Source organism: Mytilus californianus, unplaced genomic scaffold (assembly GCF_021869535.1).
Source record: "Mytilus californianus isolate M0D057914Y unplaced genomic scaffold, xbMytCali1.0.p SCAF_6, whole genome shotgun sequence".
Classification (NCBI taxonomy): Eukaryota; Metazoa; Mollusca; class Bivalvia; order Mytilida; family Mytilidae; genus Mytilus; species Mytilus californianus.
Window position 1 is genome coordinate 4,654,975 of NW_026262712.1, and position 22,832 is coordinate 4,677,806.

The following is a 22,832-nucleotide window of genomic DNA, read 5'->3' on the forward strand; positions in this document are numbered from 1 at the left end:
TTCTAGACTGTTTATGTACTATTTATACTAAATTTGTGATATGTACAAAAGAGAAGATGTAGTATGATTTGCAATAAGACAACTCTTCACAAGAGACCAAATGACAGAGAAATTAACAACTATAGGCCACCGTACGACCTTCAACAATGAGCCCACTTACCTGGGACAGTAAGTGGTGTAACAGTACGAAATAATTGATTAATATTCTAGACTGGATTATTAGTTGTAATTGTTTTTAAGATGTGTTCAGTAGCTGTGAATAATCTAAGATCGGCACATGGAGTTTATTTGGAAATACTAGTAATTGCTGTGTTTGTGCTTCGTTTAAATCGGACGAGTCAATCCCTTGCTTACTGTTTTAATTATGAGTAGACATTATAATTTGATAAACATACTTCTATAATCTCTATTGGCCTTAAATTGGACATTTACAAAACCTATGTAGCAAAGAGATGCATGCGTAAAATAAGTTCTCGCCATAAATTGGCTAAAATATCAGATAAGAATTTAGCCTCAAGCTATAATACATACGACGAAGATTTAGCCTCAAGCTTTAATACTTATGATGATGATGATGATGAAACTGATGTATGTCTTATATCCAGCGATAAATATTACATATATTTTATGCTTTATGTGCATATATTATTATTCTAGCAACACTTGTTTTGATTTGATAACACTTTTTGTTGCATAATTTATTTGATTTTTCTCCTTGTTTCTTTGTATCAAAAAGCTCAGTTTTTACTGTAAAATGGTGTTTCACAGCTTCCATTATCCTTGTGACTTCTATTGTATTAATATCCAGTAGGCATGCAATTATTATTCTAAACAGTATAAAATGTTTTTAACAAGTAAAGATTACCCCGTTTTGATCCAGACTTCTTTACCACTAGCATCTAAGATACATACACTGACAAAATATTGTACCCGCACTCATATTACAATCACCCTGTCTGTCCTGTTTGTCCGCCAGTCTTTCCGTTCAACAAATATTTTCAATTTTCTCTTCAAAAGCATAAGTATTCTTAGCCTGCATTTTTTTTCGATTTATTCCTTACACTCCGACATGTATATACCTGGATCCGTGTGGAGCGTCAAACTATCAATAAGAGTCTAAATGGCGTGAATAACGACTACAGTATATAAGGCATTGACTTTGAAAAATGTAAACAGTTCAAACGAAAATAAATATTTTTACAAGAGTAAAAATAACGTAAAAAAGACAGAAAGTAACCAACGACATCCACTGAATTGAAAGCTCCTAACTTGGGAAAGCCAATACAGAATTTGGTTTGATTAAACGCGTTTATCAGCGCTCAACACTCTGGTGTAACAGCACAATGTAAGAAAAAAACCTGTAAAATTCAGTTGGAAATAGCTCAACTAATCAAATTTGAATTAAGCCCAAAACAATTACATTTTTATGATGAAAGACACAGAGTACCGATCTTAAAGTACCACCAGGTAATGAATGCTGATTCTTACATGTTAAATTATCTGAGAATATTCAACGTATTTAGTTAAAAAATTTTAAGGAGATGTGGTATGATTGCCAATAAGAAATGAAGTGGATGTAAGCAATGATATGCAACATTACGGCCTTCATCAATGAGAAAAATCCATACCATATAGTCGACTATAAAAGGGTCCAACTTGAAAAATATGAAACAATTCAGTTGAGAAAAACTACCGGCCTGATTTAAGACAAAACAATTTACGAAAAACAAATATAACAGATATGAACCAACGACAACAAGTGAACCACCGGCTCCTGACATAGGACAGGCACATAAAGAATATATACATATTTAAAGTAATTATGAATATAAAATGTGTGTTCAGCCGTGTAACACCTTCACTGTTGATACTATGCATGGATAAGTCGTAGAGTTAAACTTTTATATATAGATATATACCTCTAAGGTGAGACAAAAATTGAAACTCCAAGTTCTTTCCTTACTCAATCATTATGTGATAGTTTTAGAATCCACTTCTAATTGGATTAATAAGAGTTGTCTTAATCCAAAAACAACTAAAACAACTAAACTGAAGTGGCATTATAGTTAAAAAAATGTAACAAGTAAATAAATTGGCATTCTCATCCACTTTTAATCAGAGATATTTTGGGACAGAACATTTTTTAGCCAATTACTATGTACTATAAATTGATAGTTTACTATCCACAGCGGTCAATGTTTATATGCAGATTAGTCATCAATTGCTAATCAAGTACACCTTCCTAATACAATCTATATAACGAATTGGTGTACACACTTATTTACGTATATCATTATTATTTACAAAATTCTTTTTTTTAATGCTAGTTGAAACTATAAAAATTTAAAGAAGTAGTACAAGACCTGTATTAATTTTTTTCTAAATATACACATCCCTTTGTGGTACCTGGGGAAAAATTGGAGATTATAAATAAACAAGATTAACTGCAGAAGAAGAGGACGTTTGAAATGATGCTGAATAAAGTATGATGCAATCCCAACTTAAACAGAGACAAATTTTGACTTACACTTTGAAATCGATATTTCTGAAATTGCTAGACAAATCTGTCTAAAAATAAATACCTACGGAAATTAAATATTTTAAAACATTAAGAGACGAAAGGAAAAAGGGACACCAATCTGATAACGACAAATAAAAGCATGTCAAATATTAAATAATAGAAGGTTCATTTGCAAAGTATATCAAAAAACAAAGTCATGGTCAAAACCATGAAAGACAACTCAAATCAATCGTATGATAGGTAAAGATACGTGTATATACGTGGTCTAATGACAGCAAAGTTTTGGCGGGAATCTTATTAATCACGTGATATATAAATATCAATATAATAAAATCATGATTTCTTTCGTTTTTCATCATCCATCTTAGAAATACTTGATATTGATAAAATGTACCATAAATGGGTTTGATAGTTTAGGAATACTAAGTTAAAACTTGAGGGACGCATTTAACAAAATTAATAGGTTAGCAATAACCGGTCCCGTTACGTGCGTACGTCGAGTTAGGTACGTATGTCATTTCATTGGAAATCTCTAATAAGGTTATTCTTTAGTTTGTACGTTTCCTTTGTCTTTGTTTACAGCGAGGCGATAAATAAAAACTTCCGGTTACTGGTTCAAAATTTGCTTCGGATCATGTTCGTTAGTCATCGGGAACAGTTAAATTTTAAATTTGTAAACGTTGGTTGTCGGCACTGGAACAGAAAATCCGGAAAGTAGCAATACGTACACTTGTGGGAAGTACCGCTTCAATCACCTTCTGTCATTTGATAGAATAAAGATTTTATTCCATAACCTAATTGAATGTTTGCAAAATATTGTTTAAACATTTTCTATTGAATGTTTTTGCATAAATGTTTTCATAATATTATTTTAAAATGTTGTTAAAATATTTGCAACAAAATGATTTGTAAATATATTTTCTCAATATTAGATGCGTAACGTTTTTAAAATGTTGTTAAAATATCAAAAAGGCATGTTATTAAAACATTTCGTGAAACGTTTTAAGAAAATGTTTAAAAAAACATAGGAACTACATTGTTTAAGAATGTTTTACCCATATGCCTTTTAAATATTTTTCAGAGGTAGGAACTACATATCTTCTAAACATTTATAAAACATTCAAACAAAATATCCTAAATTATTTAAAAGATTTTTGATGAATATTTTTACATCATTGTAAAAAAATTTAAAAAAAAAAATGTTTTAAATAAATGTTTTTCAAAATACCGAAAAAAATATCTACATAACATCACAAAAATATTTGTGGTACCTGGAAAGCTGCTTGTAACATGGGTAAATGTCAATAACAAGAAACAGAGACTCTGTAACAACATCACAATTTACGAATTATCGATGTTTACGGGACCTATATTATCGATATTTGAGTGTTAAAACGTGCGTAGTGAAATTTGGATCATAAGTTTTTGTATCTGGTAACTATTGCTCTAAGCTTATTTGAACCAAAACTTACAAATTATAAAATTGAAGACCTTCCACTAAATGTTTTATAGAAGCCAGCATGATTTAGCTGATCGCTATAGCATATCGTTGTCACACTTGTTTTATATCGTTGCCACAGTGCAGTCATCTTTTTTTCGATTTGGACATTATCAAAAGGTGGTCAATTTCGAAATTTTTTATGCATTGAGTAAAGTGACGGGCACTACAACTCAATCTTGGCCCATGGTGATATTGCCTTTTTTATCGACTTATTTGTTTTGATTATACCTTGATATTATCTCTTATTTCTTTTCTTTGTTAAGTTATTTCTGCTTTTTTAAATAACTTTGCAGTTGTTGTATTCATCTTGAATATATATAAAATCGGTTTAAAAAGGGAGAAGAGCAAAGAAGAAAATGACGAACACAAAAAGACAATTACAAACCACAGAAAAGATAGACAACAGTGTATAGAACACTATGCAATACGTTAACAACCGATCAACCCGAACTTCAAAAATGCCATATTGATCTCAGTTACTATGACGGGTCTAAGTAAGTCCTGCTCCACAAGTTACATCTTTTGCGTAGCTCGTGGCTGGTAAGCTTTACGAACAAGTTTTGTTCGAGCACCATCAGTCAAAAGTAAATGTTTGAAATACCCAAATGATTCTTTAAACTAAATTTAGGTCTAATCAAACTTATTCATTACAGACACTGACCTTTGGTTTCATATTCATGTCAATATACATCAAAGTTAAAGACGACATCTTAGATGAAGAAGTTATCAAAGTTGTTGACATGGAGGTTATAGCCGGGATGCCATTAGGATCAACCGTTAAATCAATTATATTTTCTCTCATTGGAGTATTTGCGGTAGAACTTATGACTGGTATTTTTGGATTGTGGGGAGCTTTGGGAAGGAATAAGCGACTATTAGCTGTGGTGAGTAAAAAGAACGAATACATTCTACGTCATGTGGTCTCTGGTACAGAGTTGTCTCATTAGCAATCATACTACATTTTTTTTATTTGTCTATAGTTCTTTACTACTATTGTTACATACAGATCTATTATAAGATTATTTGTGAATTCTTTATCTAATTAACACGAATTATTTATATTTATATATGACTCTCGAGTTAAAGATCTTAGATGCATGCAGATATATTACCATTAGAAATATATTGATGATAAATATAGGGATTTATACCACCCCTAAAAATTATGAAAACTGTTCAAAATTAAGGAATATATGTCCATCATGCAAAGCACTAACTCCTTGCCCGGCGTTTGGTATACTCTCTGTGAATATTGATTATACGCTTTTCATTTTTTTTAATAAGGTTTGGATTTTCAAATATGTTTGCGTCAAACATCACTAAAGAGGAATTTATTGTTTAAATGCGCTTATGGTGCAACAAATCTGGAACCGTCAGTGTTTTAATCAAAGAAGAACATACAAAAGTGAAAAATGTCGAAAACAAAGGACACTCTGCTGTTGTGCTACAAGTAATTAAATCATGTAACGGCTTTTGTTCATGTCAGCCGACTTTCATAAGGTCTTTCCACTTTTCGGTCTGTTTTGATATTTTTTTTCATCCGCCGTCTGAAGAAGTTTTTTGTTTCGTGTTTTGCGACATATGGAAAGACTTTCAAAAATGATATCATACATTGATAAAGGTTTCAATATTGACCCTGTGTAACTGAACATATGTTCTTATAAGAGTTATATCTACGGCGTATTCCTTATTTTTGTTATTGTTATTTCTCTGTAATTATAAATGATATTGACAAAATATTAGTTTCATATTCTTTGTTAAATCCTATTGACTTGACATTAAATGGGAATGATTTCCCTTTTCACATTTGACATAACTTATATGTCAATCAAAATCATACATCGTAAGTCACAGAGACCTACATGCAAATTATTTCGACATGTAGTCCTTTGTCCAATTACGTATTTCGCAAAAACTGTAACAGTTAACGATAAAAGGTTTTTCCAAAAAGTTGGTAACAACATGGTGTGACTTCAGTAGATTTGAGTCGAAGTGCTTCGGGGACTGTTTATGGGAGTTCCTTGATATATTTGAAATCAGTATAAATCCTTAACCCTAAATGTGAAAGAAAATGAATGACCTGTGACCTTGAAATCGAGATCAAGATCGAAGGTCATTTTGACGTCTAGATATCAACCATTGATATAAAATCTTTCTGGTACATGATAAAACCATTAGGTCATTTTCAATTGGTAAAGAAGCATATTCCTTTGATAAATGCCAATCGTAAATGATTTTGATCAAACCGGAGATAGCTGTAGCACTTATGTTAATGCAAAGAGCAAAGCAACCATATATTTTCGTAATCAGTGTAAAGAAAGCTGTCTTATGACACATGGATTGACCTTCTGTTAACCTGAAGTAACTAGCATATCTATTATTTAAGAAAAGAAAATAAACAGAAACCTATATTTTCGGATTAAGTGTAAACAAAAATTCATATGGCACCATGGGGGATATCGTATAAACATGATAATCCAGAAGTTGCTATGCTCACCCTTATTTCTAGCAAAAGTTATATGTAAAACATACATTTTGAGACTCGGTGTTTTGTAAACATTAAAATAGACGCCTGAAGTGATCAATATATAGTGAAAGTCTTTAATTGTTTCCCCTTTTTATACAAACATATTACACACTTTATGTTTTGGATTCTCTGTTAGATAATCTATTTTCCGACAGGGGAAGTGAGTTTTTAAACCAGATGAAAATGTTTTTTACACTCATTTTGATATCAACAAAGTAAATTCAAGACTGGGAAGACCTTCGATTGTTCTCTGATCAAATGGTCTTCAATAATTATATTCAGTGTTGTGTATCACACTACAAACTACACAGTACCAATAAAATGGAAAATTTCCAATTAATAACACAAATAAATTTGACAGCATATACGCCATTTTTTTGTAATGCTTACGCTTAATTCATTTCATATAATTTTTATGACAAAAATGAGCATAAATCTGCATTTGTCCTTTTACTCATGGCAAAGACGACCACATGACAACTTCTTGAACAAACGGTCATTTTTAAGATGGTCTATTGATTAAAGCGAGGCAGAGATAAATAAACGGTCCATAAAAAAGGTAAAAGATATAAAGGATGCAATCAAAATTCAAAAGTTGACAGAAACTTACAAAGCCATTGCAAAAAGCAAAAAAACAGACGAAACAAGTTCATAAAATACTACATGAAATACTTAGGACTGCCATATAGCCTGAAGTGAAATTATTTATGTGCTGAAATGATATTAAGGTCAAACATTACAACAGGCTTAAATCTTATCGTGAAACGAAATAAAGTTTAAGTTATATTTATCTATTACTATTTATCCAAACGACACAGTTAAAAGTTAATAAAATATTAATCTATATTGAATAACATGGGAAATAAACACACTTGTATAAAGATAAAATATTTTGAAATATAGTATCATTTTTATCCATTTAAACTAAACGCAATAACTTTTCAATAAAAAAGAAAAAGCTCTGTTTATATTTGTGATGACGCAACACAACTAAATAAATGGCTCAATGTCCTGGTTCTATATGGATTGGCTCATATTTGATAAATATATAGGAGCAATATAAGCTTTTAGTATGATATTCTACAAATGATTCATGACACTAAGGTCAAAAGGTATATGGACTAAAGCAAAGCTAAGGTCCAATTAGAATTCTGGAGATGGCTTCCTCGTCCATAAACTTCAATTGCCGAAAATAACATGATATTTTTAAAATTTAATACGGAACTGTAAAGAGTGTGTTTCTAACAAAACAACTGGGAACAATTTTAGGGTTAACGATAATACAAAGCCATTTTCTTGCATAAGTGGTTTATTGACATGGTAAAAATTAAACAAACAAAAAAAAAAAAAACTCCAAAAACGGTCTCTATAAATAATCTTGATGTCACTATATTCATCAGTCCGCTGTATCTATGTTATATACGATACATTGACTGGCATATAGTCAAAGATAAAAAAAGGGCAAAATATAATTAAGGCATTAAGTCATTCAAACGTTGATAAATGCCAAATCAAACGACAAGGGTCGATCAACATTTAAAAAATATCAGAGATTGACGATGATAGCATGCATTGAAAGAACATAGAGAGTATTTTACTTAAATTCAAAATTATCAAAAGGACATAATTACGGATTTTCTTTTTTCATTCCTTTAGTGATAATACTTTACTGATTAAAAGGATCCTCTTTGAAATAAAGTGCAAGAAATAAATATTTAAGATTTGTTTATGCAAACATTTGTTTTTTTTGTTTCAGGCCGTTGTCTTTAGTTCTTTCATGATTGTTGTATACATTATATATATAGTGCTTCTTTCGATAATATATCACAAGGTAAGTTATGCATTTTAAAATGTATTAGAAATAGAATTGAAATCAGAAAAGCAATGACATTTTGAGCTCAAGTTTTGAATATTTCAAAAAATAAAGTGCATTTAGACACAATCAATATTCTTGAAAAAAAAGCAGAAGATATAAAAGCAAACCAAATGCAATGCCATTTGAGGACATAAACATAACCTATTTTTCATTGTTACTGATTTTGATGAAGCTCAAAGTCTGCAAGGAAAACAAGAAGAAATTTATAAAAAACAGACCGCACAACAAATGATCTTCTACAAAAACACGGCTACATTGAACATTATTTAAGTAGCCGTTTTCCTGAACTTATTTGTGATATCTGAAATAGAAAATGCTGTTATCATGTTATCTAAAATTTGATATATATTTCCATATATATTGTGTCCATGTAAATACCCAGATGACTTGCAAAAAAGGCATATGCATGCATGCACTAATTTTGATTCAAATATAGAATAATTTGATCTTTTTTTATTAACAGAAAACTGACCTCTACGACACATTACTTAATTACACAACAGCATACAAGCTTAGTTTATCTGGTTATCAATACATATCATACTGGAACCGTGAGAAAACGTTCCCTGAGTTCTTACAAAAGGTGAGACATTGACTTTACTGTATTGATGGGACGCTTAAACACTTAGATTTTGTGGTTGACAAAAATAATCAGATTTAGTTATCTCATATTCGAACACTGAAAAGTAATTGATCTTAATTTAAGGGAATAAATGAGTCGGTGTTCCTTAAGATAATTAAAACAAGAAAATCAAAGAAGCCAGATCATTTAATTGTACATTCAAATATTTGATGATGTTCTTTCCATTAACAATTCAAACTTATCTGATTGAGTTCCATGCATATGTCCTCCAAAACTAGAAAGTTAAGAAACAACAGACACGGTTTCCTCCGTTTCATTTTTAGACTTATACCTGGAATTGGACATAAGGAGTCATTTCAGTAACAGTATAAGTATTAGTGACTTGTCACTTGTTTTCAAATACAAGCGAGACGATTTTAATTTTGAAATTATAAATTTTCCCCACCTTCGCAGTAATATACCAACAACTGCATATGGGATATACATTTCTCAACTCATTCGGTATTCGAAGCTTGCAGCTGCTACTCAGTCTTAATAAAACGTCACCAGTGTCTGAGTAGAAAGTTGATGAACCAGGGTTATATCAAAGAAAGTCTCATTCTTTTTACTAAAAAAGTTCATCGAAAGATACCAAGACTTTGTTGATAAATAATCCGTATCAACTTCACAAATAATACATGATGGTCCTGAAGTATAGATTATAGGTACTGACGTTGTTTATCATCTAAATTACGTGTTATCTTGTAATTTTATTTGTCTTTGTATATTATTAACCTTCACTGTTTGGTACTTTGTAGTAGTGCACTTTTGACGTGGCTCTGTATTTATACATCCCGTCACTGTGTTATTATGCTATGGTCATTTTTGTATTCTTGTCTTTTATTTTTGCTAATGTACTTTTTCTATAGAGTATCTATATGCCGTCTTGTTTTTCTTTGTTGAAATAGGTATTTCCATTCGTTTGATGTATTTGAGCTTTTAATTTTGTCATTTGTTAAAGGACTTTCCGTTTTGAATTGTCCTTGGAGTTCGATAGTTTTGTTATTTTACCTTTGAACAACATTTTAAACCTAAAAAAGATAGTTGTTTTTTTTATAGACAATCGTGTTACGCACGAAATTCGGTTTGAGTTTTATTTTGTTCACATAAGTTGTTATTCAGATGAGTGAACGTGTTTTAGTATTAAAATTTATATAACACAAATTAATGATTCACATGGTTGAAGACTGGTAACAGATAAATTGCATGTGTTGAAAATCACAAATAATTACATTAATAGATACAAACGTTACTTCATCAGATGCTCAATTCAGATTTTAATATGTCTTCATCGATACTCGAAACCACACTATTAATTCTGTAATTTTATGAGTAGTTTCCATAATATGAACATACAAAACGTTTACAAATAAATATAAAGATTGAATGTATTTGTATGTTCTCATATATCGAATGATTGTTCGACTAACTAATACTAAACTATATATACAATGGAAATACTTAAATGAATTGGTTTTCTTTGATTTTGTAGCTTGGATGCCCAAATACCAACCCGGAAAGATATTACTGCTGGAGTGTATATGTCCAGGAATTAGGCAGTTACTTAGAAATATACATCGGGATAATTGTGACGTGTATTGTCTGTCAGGTATTTGTCCATACCATGTGAAGCTGTGTGGAAAATGTTTATAAAAATCAATTTTAAAGTGACTTTATAAATCATTTCCATGACAATGAAGTCTTCAGCAATAAGAAAATTAGTGTACTAGTTCACTTGTCACTTTACAATGAGGAGCACATGTGGTGCCGCTAGTGGAGCAGTATTAGTTTACACTTCCAAAATTCCTTAGATCACAATCCATGTTGGCGGGGTCCGTGTTGCTAATTCCTTTTTGTTTCGATGTAGTGTTTTTTTTTCAACTTGTTTGTCGTCTTTCGGATTTTTTTTACATGGCGTTGTTAGTTTAAATTGTTAAATCTCCCTTCGGTATCACCTACCTTGTCTTTCAACCTTTCCAAATTGTCTTGTTTACCGCTTCATATTTATTGTAGGCCATTACTTTGAAACAATTGTTTTGTCGAGTCCTATTTCAATAAACCCTTTTGACAAAATCTGTATTTCCATCATTGAAGTATTAAACAGAATTAATTGAAATCATCTATGAAAATGCAATTTTGAATCTTAACAAAAATAGCACTTCATTCTAAGTAAAATAATAGAAGATACCAAAAGGAGAACCTTTTTTCAATTAAATAAAGACATAACTTTATTTACAACCACTGGGTCGATGCCACTGCTGGTGGAGTTTTTATTCCCCGAGGGTATCACCAGCCCAGTAGTCAGCACTTCTGTGTTGACATGAATTATCATTGATATGGTCATAATCATAAACTTACTGTTTACAAAACTTTGAATTTTCGAAATATTAAAGCTTTTCTACCACAGGAATAGATTACCTTAGCTGTATTTGGCAAAACGTTTAGGAATTTTTGGTCCTCAATGCTCTTCAACTTCGTACTTTATTTGGCCTTTTTAACCTCCTTTTGATTCGAGCGTCACTGATGAGTCTTTTGTAGATGAAACGCGCGTCGGGCGCAAATACAAAATGTCAATGATGAGTTTATTTAATTATACAATCAGAGATAGATAGTGAGATAATGTGCTCCGGTAAGTTATGTATGTTTTACTATTCACAAGGTTTGTATTGTTCATGGCAGGTAAACTTTGTGTAAACAATGGGTTAAAAATTTCTATCAGGTCTGTGCTTTTTGTTTAAATGTAAGGAAACACATAATCAAGTGTCGACGTAAATGGACAAAACCAATTTGAATGTGTCATAAATAACTATTTTTATTCCTACCAACAATCTCCTTTAATCCAAATAACCTTACAACAATAATAAAAAGCCAAAAAGACCAAAACTTATAATACTGTTTTATATGTACGCATCGGACATATAAAGAAAAGAGTATAATGATGCATTGAAGAGTATTAATTCCATTTAATTGATAAATTCAACAACATTAACCGTTATCTTGATGATATGTTTTCGTTAAATAATTAAGAATTCTCTTAATATACTGCCGTAATTTACCCTCAACAACTTGTTTTATATAAATCAAATAATAACAGCAATACGTGTCCTTTCCTAGATTAAGATATTTCAGTTTTACAGCAGACACTCTACACAATAATTAACGACAAAAGGAATAATTTTTCTTTCCCTATTGGTAATCTTCCTCTGGCACAATCTTATAATGTATTTATTTCTCAACTCGTTCGTGAAGTCCGTGTCTGTAGTGACGTTTTGATTTCAATGAGCGTAATCTATGTATTACTGATAAATTATTAAGTCAGTGATTTCGTTGCCACACATTACTTAAAAACTTTATAAAGTTCTTCCATAGATACAAAGATTTTGTTCGCAAGTTTGGCTGTACTTGTAAAAAACCTATTCAGACGGAATAGCACATCCTAAATTTTACGGTGTTGTTGTTTACCGAACCCGGAAATTTAAATACGATCCGGGTAAACTTATCAATCCTTTAAATAAACTTATTCTAAAAGGTTACCAATTCAACACTGTAATTAGATATTTGAATATTGTTTCTATTGGTGTAAATACTGATTTTATTATCAGTAAATTAAAATCATACGAATAGTTTTTCCTCTGGCACCATTTTATGGTGTTTATATATCCCAACTCGCTGGTTATGCCCTTGTCTGTATTGACGTTTTGGATTTCAATGAGCGTAATCTATGTATTACTGATAAATTATTAAGTCAGTGATTTCGTTACCACAAATTACTTAAAACCTTTACAAAGTTCTTCCATAGATACAAAGATTTGGTTTGCAAGTTTGGCTTTACCTGTAAAAAAACTTATTTCAGACGAAATAGCACATCCTAAATTTTACGGTGATGTTGTTTACCGAACCCGGAAATGTATATACGATCCTGGTAAACTTATCAATTCTTAAAATAAACTTATTCTAAAAGGTTACTTATTCAACACTGTAATTAGATATTTGAATATTGTTTTTATTGGTATAAATATTGATTTTGTTATCAGTAAATTAAAATCATACTTCTAATAGTTATACACATATGCACTTTAACGGTACTACAATATGTCGATTCTATATGTTTGCATTACACATGGGATGGATAAATACCCTGACACAGTCCGGTTTGTATCTATGTTTGATGTTTTTCTGCTTTGTATCGATCTAATTAGTTGAGCCTTTTTCAACTGATTTCTATAGTTTGTTCCTTTGTTGTGCTGTTACACCACTCTCCCAGGTTAGGGGAGGGTTGAGCGCTCACAAACTTGTTTAACCCCGCCACATTCTTCATATACCTGTCCAAAGTCAGGAGCCTGTAGTTCAGTCGTTGTCATTGGTTCCTGTCTGTCATATTTGTTTTTCGTTAATTGTTTTGTTATAAATAAGGCTGTTAGTTTTCTTAATTGAATTGTTTCATACTTTTCATGTCAGGGACTATTATAGCCGACTATACGGTATGGGTTTTCTCTCATTGTTGAAGGCCGTACGGTTGCCTATAATTGCCTACATCCACTTGACTTGTACTTTGGAGGAGAGTTGTCTTATAAGCAATCATACCTTATCTCCTTATTTTTATAACGTATAACGAAGAACCATAAACGTTAAAGTAATCTTTCTTTTAATCCAATCTTTAGTTCCGATTGTTGATCTGTTTGTAAGACTTTTTTTGAGGAAGCCTTAATTAAAGTTACAATCAAAATATCGCTGTGTCTTCATAACTTAATAATGTTATATTATTTTTTCAGATATGTTCAATAGTTGCAATTGAATATATATTCCGTAAACTTGAATTTAAAGAAAAGAAACCCAGCATTTCAGAGAATAAGTATTACCTATTGTTGAGTTTGAATCATGGAATATTTCGAAGTTTGATCATCTTTATAAAGGATCATTGGAACAGGTAAATTGCAGCTTTTTTTCAAAATCGCACTTTAACTTTTCAGTTTCTTATAGTAATCTAGTTTGTGTAGATATACAGGATTTTATTTTCTTTAGTAGATAAAAGTTTGATATTTAAGCCATTTTAGTTTTCCCCCTTTATAATATAGTGTATTTTCTGAATAACTTTCAGTTTTATATCATATTTGTAAAAACACCGAAATGTTGGTAAAAATATCGGTACTTTTTAAACCGACCATCATTGTACGAAAGTGGATAAACAAAAACTCTTTTAACTTTGAGGTTTTGTATGACAAGTTCGACAAAAATTTAGATTAAGAGTAAAGTCTGTTAAACGTTTATGATTATGTTAACTTTCTTTTATTGTAGGTCAAAAATTGTATTTGCGTCGGCCATGCTTAAAATAAGCTCACTGGTAAGTAATGGTAGTGATTGACCTTAAATGCTTATATGAATTAGCAACCATCAACTGACCCATAATCTTCAACATTCGTAGTAGAAATGAGGTTTAGATCACAATTTCGCCTCACGTTATGACGTATTTTGTATTCACGTTTGTATCTGTTGTAGAATTAAAAGAGATGTTATGGTTTCAAACTGTATATTGTACCTGGCAAATATGTTAAAAAATTCACATTTAACAAGACAAACATGACAATATTTACAAACATAATATTTAGATTTAAGCAACATTCATATTCTTTAAGTATATATTTAGACATTTTTGAGGAGGTGATACTTTTGCAAATTTGAAAGTAAAAGTACAATATTCCTAATGCAATTGTTATAAAATATCACATAACAAATATATAACAAAAATATAACAAAAATATAAAATAATCATAAATTTGTATTACATAGTTAGTTTTTCTTATCACCTAGGCTATTTCTTAATGCATATACATCATTAACTCCCTTAACAATAACTTTAGTTATGTCATACTCATTTGATGTAAACATAGATATACATTTTTCCTCATCAGACATTTTGTTGAAAGATGGAACTATACTCTCTACTTCCTGAAAAAGTTTTTGCCTACATTTTTCTAAAATTTGACGTTTTAAAGCAAAATGATATTCATCTTCTACCTCCTTTTTACAGAGGGGACATAATCTTTTTTCCAAAGGTAATTTACGGTGTCTACCCTGTTCAATATTTAGATTCCTGTTACCTATTCTTCTTTTAATAAATTAGATATCATGTATCGGTCTAAATCTATTAATAAAAATATTTCTAATTTGTAAACATTTTTTAATTTTCTGTATGTTCTTAGTTTGTTTCCATTAGGGTTATTCAGGTATACATGAGTATACCAAATTAAAGCTGCAATAAATACAAACAGAAAAAAGGATATGCAAATTCCAATTATTTTTTTAACTCAATGAACTACGTTTATATGTTCTAGATAGCAGGTGTTGGGCTTCTTGGTCACGGACTAACACTAATAGGAGACGTATTTATTAGTGATGGCTCTCTCAGACATATTTTTTACAAGATGCAGTTTTACCATTACTATTTCTATAATATACTGGTGGGTCTAGCTGCAGCATCGGTTGTAATTGGAATATGTACTTCGTTGGTGGCAGTTCTTGGCTTGGCTGGATCGTGGAGAAAATCGCAACGCTTTCTTGTTACGGTATGTAACGTAGATTAACAAATGGCGGTAATTCGAAAAGATAGATAGATAAATGAATATACCAAACAAAAAAATAAAGGAAATATAATAAAGTGGAAGATAAAGATAGTATTGATTATAATAAATACATTTTTTATCTATGATTTACTCATATTTCAAATTATGATATCAGAGACTATACATCGAGAAGGCTCACACAAAATGTCAAGTATACAGAAATTACATACTTAATATTAAAGCTTGAACGTATGGGTATACTTCTTGAAAATAGATCTCTCACCCGGGAAAGTATCGCCGGAAAATGTTAAATCAGTTAAAAACCACGTTTTGAAATTATGACATTGTAACTTTTCGAAAAATTACTAAGCATACAAACAATCTGTATCTTTTGGTTTGGTTGGTTGGTGTTTCAACGACAAAAAAAAACAAACAAAAAAACAAACAGATTAACTTTTCATAGTAATGAATGCGAAGTGTTAACACATTCGTGCAATGTATTTGTAGTAAAATTTTGATTTGCATCTGTCCATATTGTAATCCGAACTACATGTCGTCGTGTAAGTCTAATCATGTTTTATGTCCAATTCTGATAAAATAAAAATAGTTATATATTTGAGAATTAGGTGCAAGGATTTATCTTCCTGTAGAACTATGATAATATAAATCCTCTGCTTTTGTGTAATAATCCATATGTCCTTTATTTACATTATTTTGTGATATTTGCTAATTTAACATAATCCCAATAACACCTCAATTTCAGAGCTCTGTTCTGTCTGTGGCTTTGCATATACCAAGACTTATTGCAGTTGTATTATGGATAGTTTTTATTGCAGAGGTGAGCATAAGTATTGCAAATTTAAAAAAAATTGTACGGTACAGTATGTGTGTTATTAATATTATTTGAAAATATCTTCCTTTCCCCCCTCACATCCTAAATAACGAAGTAATGATCCCTCAATAAGGCATGTTTGTGGTGTAACGTCAGTTTTGTTCCAAATATTCTATATTGTATACAGTTTGTAGCACCGTTTCGGCCACCATGCCTGATCAAATTTTTTTGGGGTGTAGGATTTTAATATTAACATTACTTATTTTAGTTATGAAATATTTTGGATCGTAGGTTGTGACCAAGGATCTTTTTTAAAGCTTTCATGTACTACAAGTGCAAATAATCATCGTATTTTGACAACATCTCTTAAATGTGCTCTCAAAAATTGTATAAAAAAACTGCTCAGGTCATCTATGTTATGTCTATGGGGGAGCAACTGATTGTTATTGTTTACAAAAATTCTACACTTTTTAAACGTAAATGTTCAAAAATTACCATACCAATGAAAGTAAATGTCAAATGTCAAATGTATCTTTTTGAAAAGCCTTAATGCTAGGTAAAACAAACATCTACATTGTAGTACATTAAAGGTTCCAAAGTAGAGGTTTGTTTTACCTAGCATTAAGGCTTTTGAAAAAGATACATTTAACCAAAATGGGACTTCTTGATATTATATTGTCCAGATACTCATAAGAGAAAGAAGAAGTTCGAGAAGTCTCTAATATGGCCCCTCTTTCTAGCTTAAATTGCAAATGCAGATTAATTAACCATTATCATAATAAATCATCAATTACACAATTGAGAACAATGACTAAATAGGAAATAGGACTATCTGTCTATTACGAATCAGCGTTCTTTTTATGACTTTACTGAATTTTCCATTTCCAATTTTCATTGATTTGTAGACAGGTATCACCCAACGCATAGTTCTACATCATGTTTGTTATAATAAATTATATATCTGACTTGAATATTTGGATAGTCAAACCCTGCGTTCCTAAAACTAGATGTGTCAAAAAAGAAATTAATTCTTTATAAATTTTGTGCGTCCAAATCAGTAATGTTCAAAGCCAAATATTTGAAAGTCAGAAGATATGAGAAACAAAACAATTGAAGAGCTGTATGCCTAAAAGTAGCCAAATCCATAAATGGTCTAATATGCCAGAGGGAGTTAGTTTCTTAATAACTTATAAATGAACACTTTTATAAAGGTATGTTATAAATAATATCAGTACCAACGCACCAACTCTTGATCTGATGATACCCTTGTGGACTCAAAGTCCCTTACAGTGGTATCAACCCAATGTTATGAAAAAAAATGATAATGACACTTTATACATTTCATTCGTCCGAAGCGCTGTTCCTGTTTTACCTTTATCTTGATAGCTCACAGTCAAATATTTGAAAGCCAAGGATGTATATGTATCGAAACAAGTGAAAAGCTATATGACCAAAAGGGACCTTAAAAAATAGCCAAATCCGTCTAAGGTCAGCTTTGCCTGAGGTAGTCATCATTTTTCACAAAATATCTTTTTTTTGGACTATTCTTGGTGTAAATATCAACTTTTAAAATAAAAAAATCTCGACAAAAATAATTTAATTTAACTTTCTGACATGTCTAATCTTTAACTTGAAACAATGGCTTTTTATTTTGAACCATGGATATAATATTTTGGGTCAAATAGGGCCCTTACGATACGTTCTGTTTTTGTTGGTCAAAATATCAGTTAAATAACAGTTTACTTGTGATTTAGAATATTTGCCGATTGCATTCAAACTGTGTTCGTGTATATTTACTGGAAATTGAAGGTTTATGTGGGACTTCAGGGTTTTTGTAAAGCAGTAAAAGGGGTTTTCTCTGCTTTTTGATAGGATTTGTTTGTTAATAATCAATGCAACCATCGTAACCCCATATTTTCTTTCGAAGCTGAAACGTCGAAGACTGTCAAAATTGCATTATGATCAGATTAATCAATGCATTTTAAGATATTAATAACAGCTAAATTTTGTCATGATTTTTCAATTGTGACATGTTTAATTAATAGATATTTCAAGGAAAATGACATATCTTTGATTAAAACAATAAACGTAATAGTGTTATTTATTATTCAATAAAATATACAGTTTTTAAAGGATTGAACAACTGTTGTATTGTCATTGGTCAAATTATAAAGTTAATACCATATTGACCTCTACTCAAATGGTCCAACAAACTTTAAACCTATAGAGAAACACTTAATATAGTAATATTCTGCTTTAATCTGTCGTTCAAATGAAACATAACTTTCTTTCTAGATCAACATTGGTATGAAATTTCAGTTATGGTTACAACAATTAGGTTATTTTTATGGAGGCAGTGGAAATAGAATTACTGGACATTGGAATAACATGATAATGACTGTAAGACATACTCATTTTCAATAATATAACATGTTAAAGATCACATCATCGACATAACCATATATTGCAAATGCATTTGAAGGTTCTTCCATACATGCAGATTACAATTTAAAACTACGAACGTTCCAAATATCAATAGAAATATAAATTGAATGCCTATTAAAACACATTTGCCAAGAAGTGAAAATGTAGTTATATATGTTGTAAAATACAAATAAAGTTGAAGTAATTATAAGAGTATTGGCTTCATCCTATTGACAACTAAAATAAAGACAAAAGAAATCGACAAGATTGTACGTAGAAAAAGATGATATCATTCTATTTGATTATTGTTTTGATGTTTTCAGCTGCAGTGTTGTGGTGTCAATTATTACTCCGAAACACATACGACCTATGGAATAAAGTTCTGTTGTAAAAATGCTCATCCCAGAATACTAGACAAAGAAGATCATAACACAAATTCCTACTATGAATTATTTGATTATTTCGGTGGCTGTGGTGGGTACAAAACAGATGTAAGTTTCAATAGTCTTTCTCTACTTACTCTATCTTATCCTTCGCATCTAAGAACACAATAAGTAGTGGATTTCACATGTTTACCGAGAATTTTGTCCGTGTCTTTAACATTTACGCTCAACTCAAACGCTTGTATGTTTTTAGAATAATTGGTGTGTTACAGGTTTTCAACTTGAACACAATTTACAAGCCCTTTTCAACACTTAATACTGAATTTATTTTTTAATATTTGTTAACTACAACTTTAATAGCAAAGTTCCAATAGATGTTAATATTCAGTATCAGTAAGCCTGTCAAGACTAGAATATATTGAACAGTTATAGATTTCAAATATGCGTCGGACACATGACATTATTTAACGTGTTTTTTTTTTCATTCTTTGAGAGCATAGGACATAAACAACTTAGAAAAACAAGTTTAGAACTTAATTTTTCATTTCGAGCAGGAATACACAAAAAAATTGTCTGGATAAACAATTGGTTTTAAGAGATTTCTATAGTATATAATTCGTATTCCTATATCAACCGGCTAATAGAAACTGGCAATTATATTAAATTAAAAGGACTTTCAACGACGGTCGATAACGAATAACTCTAAGTTAAGATAGGCAGACTTTTTACAGTTATAAAATGTCGTTTTGCTTACACATACAGTATAAAGTACAAGCGAAAAATCTGCATAGTCCTGTCATAAAAATAACAAAACATTATGGCAATTTATCAAAACAAGAAAAAGATGACCTACAAATTGGAGAGCAGCATAATCAAAGTGCTTGCTACTATAGGAAGCTATTGAATGTAGCTACAGATGTCTGTTGATATTGCTGCGAAAAAAGAATATAAAGCTTAAATGAAATCCCACCATCATATTGAATTTTATTTGTTAGACATAAATTAGTAATAAAACCAACTGAAGATACCAGGACAATACTTATGTACGTCATCTTCATAAGACACATCAGTGTTGCTCGAATTTAAAAGGTCGAAGGGCAAAATCAAGTATTAAGTTGTAGATTATAAACAAAAATGCAAATATTGTATCAATTACTGCTCAGGTCATCTATGTTATGTCTATGGGGGAGCAACTAATCTTTATTATCAACAAAAATTCTGAACTTTTTAAACGTTAATGTTCAAAAATATCCATACCAATGAAAATAAATATCAACACAAAAGTACCGGAATAGCTATACATTGATCCACGAAAAGTTAACTAGCAATGGCTCTTGCTCAGTGGTTACATAGTCTTATTAAAGGTACCAGGCTAATTGAAAAATCATTGGCATAAGACAAATATTTTAACTGAATTTTTCCTATATAAATCCTGGTAAATGAAGTTATTTTTTCCCTAGATGTCAATATATGATTTTTCGATGTTTGATTTACGTCTTATTGCAGTAAAAGGTAGATTGAAAATAACATCTACTATATCGCAAGATAAAAATTAAATCTAAACATAATAACTCATACTTTCACTGAAGTTATAAAATACAAATATAATGAAATATTTTCCTATAATTAAAAGTAATTAAAGTTTCATTTGTCTATTTTGTAGTGATACAGTTGTCACGGACAAAACACATATTGACTTAGAAGGAGTTATAAAACATGACGAACACTTTAAACACAATAATTATTTAATATATTACAAATGTACAATGATCGATTTAATTAAAATGACTAAAGTTCAATAAAACGGTTCCGTCTGGTGCATAATAATGTCTGTAATATTGATGACTGATCTATAGTTTCATAACCGCATATTTTACATTGTCATAAAATACTGTTGTTTAATATTATACTGTCCACTACTTTGACCATATGGTTGTTTATCTCCATATTGCATACTTCCAACTACATACTAATCAGCCTACATGCATTTACCTTAAGTGGAAACGTTTAACCGTTCTAAACTATCATTATATGGAACATCAATATACTTTTTTCAACTTCAAAATTACCAATTCGGAAACTAAAATTACAACGTAGATAAATATCATATCATGTTCATGTGTGTTGTTGCTGAAAACTGATAATTTTAGCACACATACATATCAACAGTAAAAAAATGGAATCCTACTATTGAAATCCAATGCCATTTTGTAAACTAAACTTTAAACAAATGTTAAGCTGACCCCACCTTTTGTCGTTAAGATGTTACCTGATAATAAATACTCAGCTTATCAAATACAAGTAAAACGTGATACTCAACCCGTTCAGCGAGTTTACAGGTAAATGCCGAAGTTAATAGTGGACACTACCTTTTTAATTAGATGTAACTGTAGACATGAATGCTAGACTTAAGTCTGCAGAATGTACAATTTATAAGATACTGACGGTCTGCAAATAGAAGTATCAATTCAAAAATACCAATCATGCATACGAGTTAATAAAATCTCATTGTGACAACAATTATATCTAAAATTGTGCCATAAGTGAAAAAAGGTAAAAGGATGTTTTAAACATAATAAATGTTTATCTTTTAGACATGTGCAGAAGTGATCTTGTTCAAGACTAAGATGTTTGTTGGGTGGTTTCTTGCGATTGTGTTGCTTCAAATTATTTTAGAGGTACACGAATCTAATGTGTTGTAATATATATAGATTATTTTGTTGTTCTTTTGTTGTTTTTTATGTCACAGACGATATTAATGGATAGATTCTAAGCACATTTACAAGTATGAAAACCAGATAAACAGAAATAACACAAAACTATATAGAAATAAATTTCCAAAACATGTAAAAATCGAACAAGGATATTTCGTTTGTAAATTTATATATATATATATATATATCCATAATGTATCCATAATGTATTTATAATTTGACTGTTGATCCGTCATAGTTTTTGCTCATTAAGTTTATTATTAAATGCAGTTAAATAGAGTTTTTTTCAATATATAATGCCTTTTTATTTTCATTCTAGTAATAATAAATTTAAAACAATGATTGGAGACAACCCATCATTGTTATCATAAATCATTACTCATGTGATTGGCAATCAATTATTTTCAAATGTTTGACCTCGAAAATAAATCTGTCCTGTGCTTACTTCATGTACATTTAATAAATAATTTTTACGAAGTCTTATATATTTTTATTTGCCATAGATTATTGGAATCCTGTTTGCTAACAAGGAGTATTCAGACATAATGACAACGAAAACAACCGAAAACTCAACAGGAGATGAAATGTATACAAAGTCTGTAATATTCAGAACAGTTTTCAGAAGCATAAAATCTTTCTTTTTAAGTAACTGGAAAAGGTAATTGAACAATATATATATATGTCATAGGTTTGAACGTTGTTTTCAATTTAGACTTGTTTATATTCTTTCGTTTGGGCTTGTATTATATTTGCCTTCGGGTTTATATGATCCGTTCACCCTATTTTGACTCCATAAAATTCAAGAGTCTATCCTAAATTGAGGTAAATTATGTGGCCTTCCATTAACCGTTTCGATTCCTAACATCACTGAA

General features: G+C 30.4%; 1 protein-coding gene across 4 annotated transcripts in view; it reads left to right on the forward strand.

Moving 5' to 3' along the window:
- LOC127706052 (uncharacterized) overlaps nucleotides 1-22,832 on the forward strand; it is a 317,740-nt gene that overhangs the window by 73,788 nt on the left and 221,120 nt on the right. For 2 of the 4 annotated variants that reach the window (XM_052210459.1, XM_052210461.1), the window contains exons 2-13: nucleotides 4,676-4,906; nucleotides 8,306-8,380; nucleotides 8,889-9,008; nucleotides 10,540-10,656; nucleotides 13,820-13,974; nucleotides 14,343-14,388; nucleotides 15,380-15,610; nucleotides 16,371-16,445; nucleotides 18,735-18,839; nucleotides 19,187-19,354; nucleotides 21,841-21,924; nucleotides 22,464-22,618. In XM_052210459.1, the coding sequence (XP_052066419.1) occupies nucleotides 4,676-4,906; nucleotides 8,306-8,380; nucleotides 8,889-9,008; nucleotides 10,540-10,656; nucleotides 13,820-13,974; nucleotides 14,343-14,388; nucleotides 15,380-15,610; nucleotides 16,371-16,445; nucleotides 18,735-18,839; nucleotides 19,187-19,354; nucleotides 21,841-21,924; nucleotides 22,464-22,618 (1,562 nt within the window). The remainder of the gene's footprint in view (nucleotides 1-4,675; nucleotides 4,907-8,305; nucleotides 8,381-8,888; nucleotides 9,009-10,539; nucleotides 10,657-13,819; nucleotides 13,975-14,342; nucleotides 14,389-15,379; nucleotides 15,611-16,370; nucleotides 16,446-18,734; nucleotides 18,840-19,186; nucleotides 19,355-21,840; nucleotides 21,925-22,463; nucleotides 22,619-22,832) is intronic. The other 2 variants (XM_052210462.1, XM_052210460.1) reach the window with 2 other exon arrangements.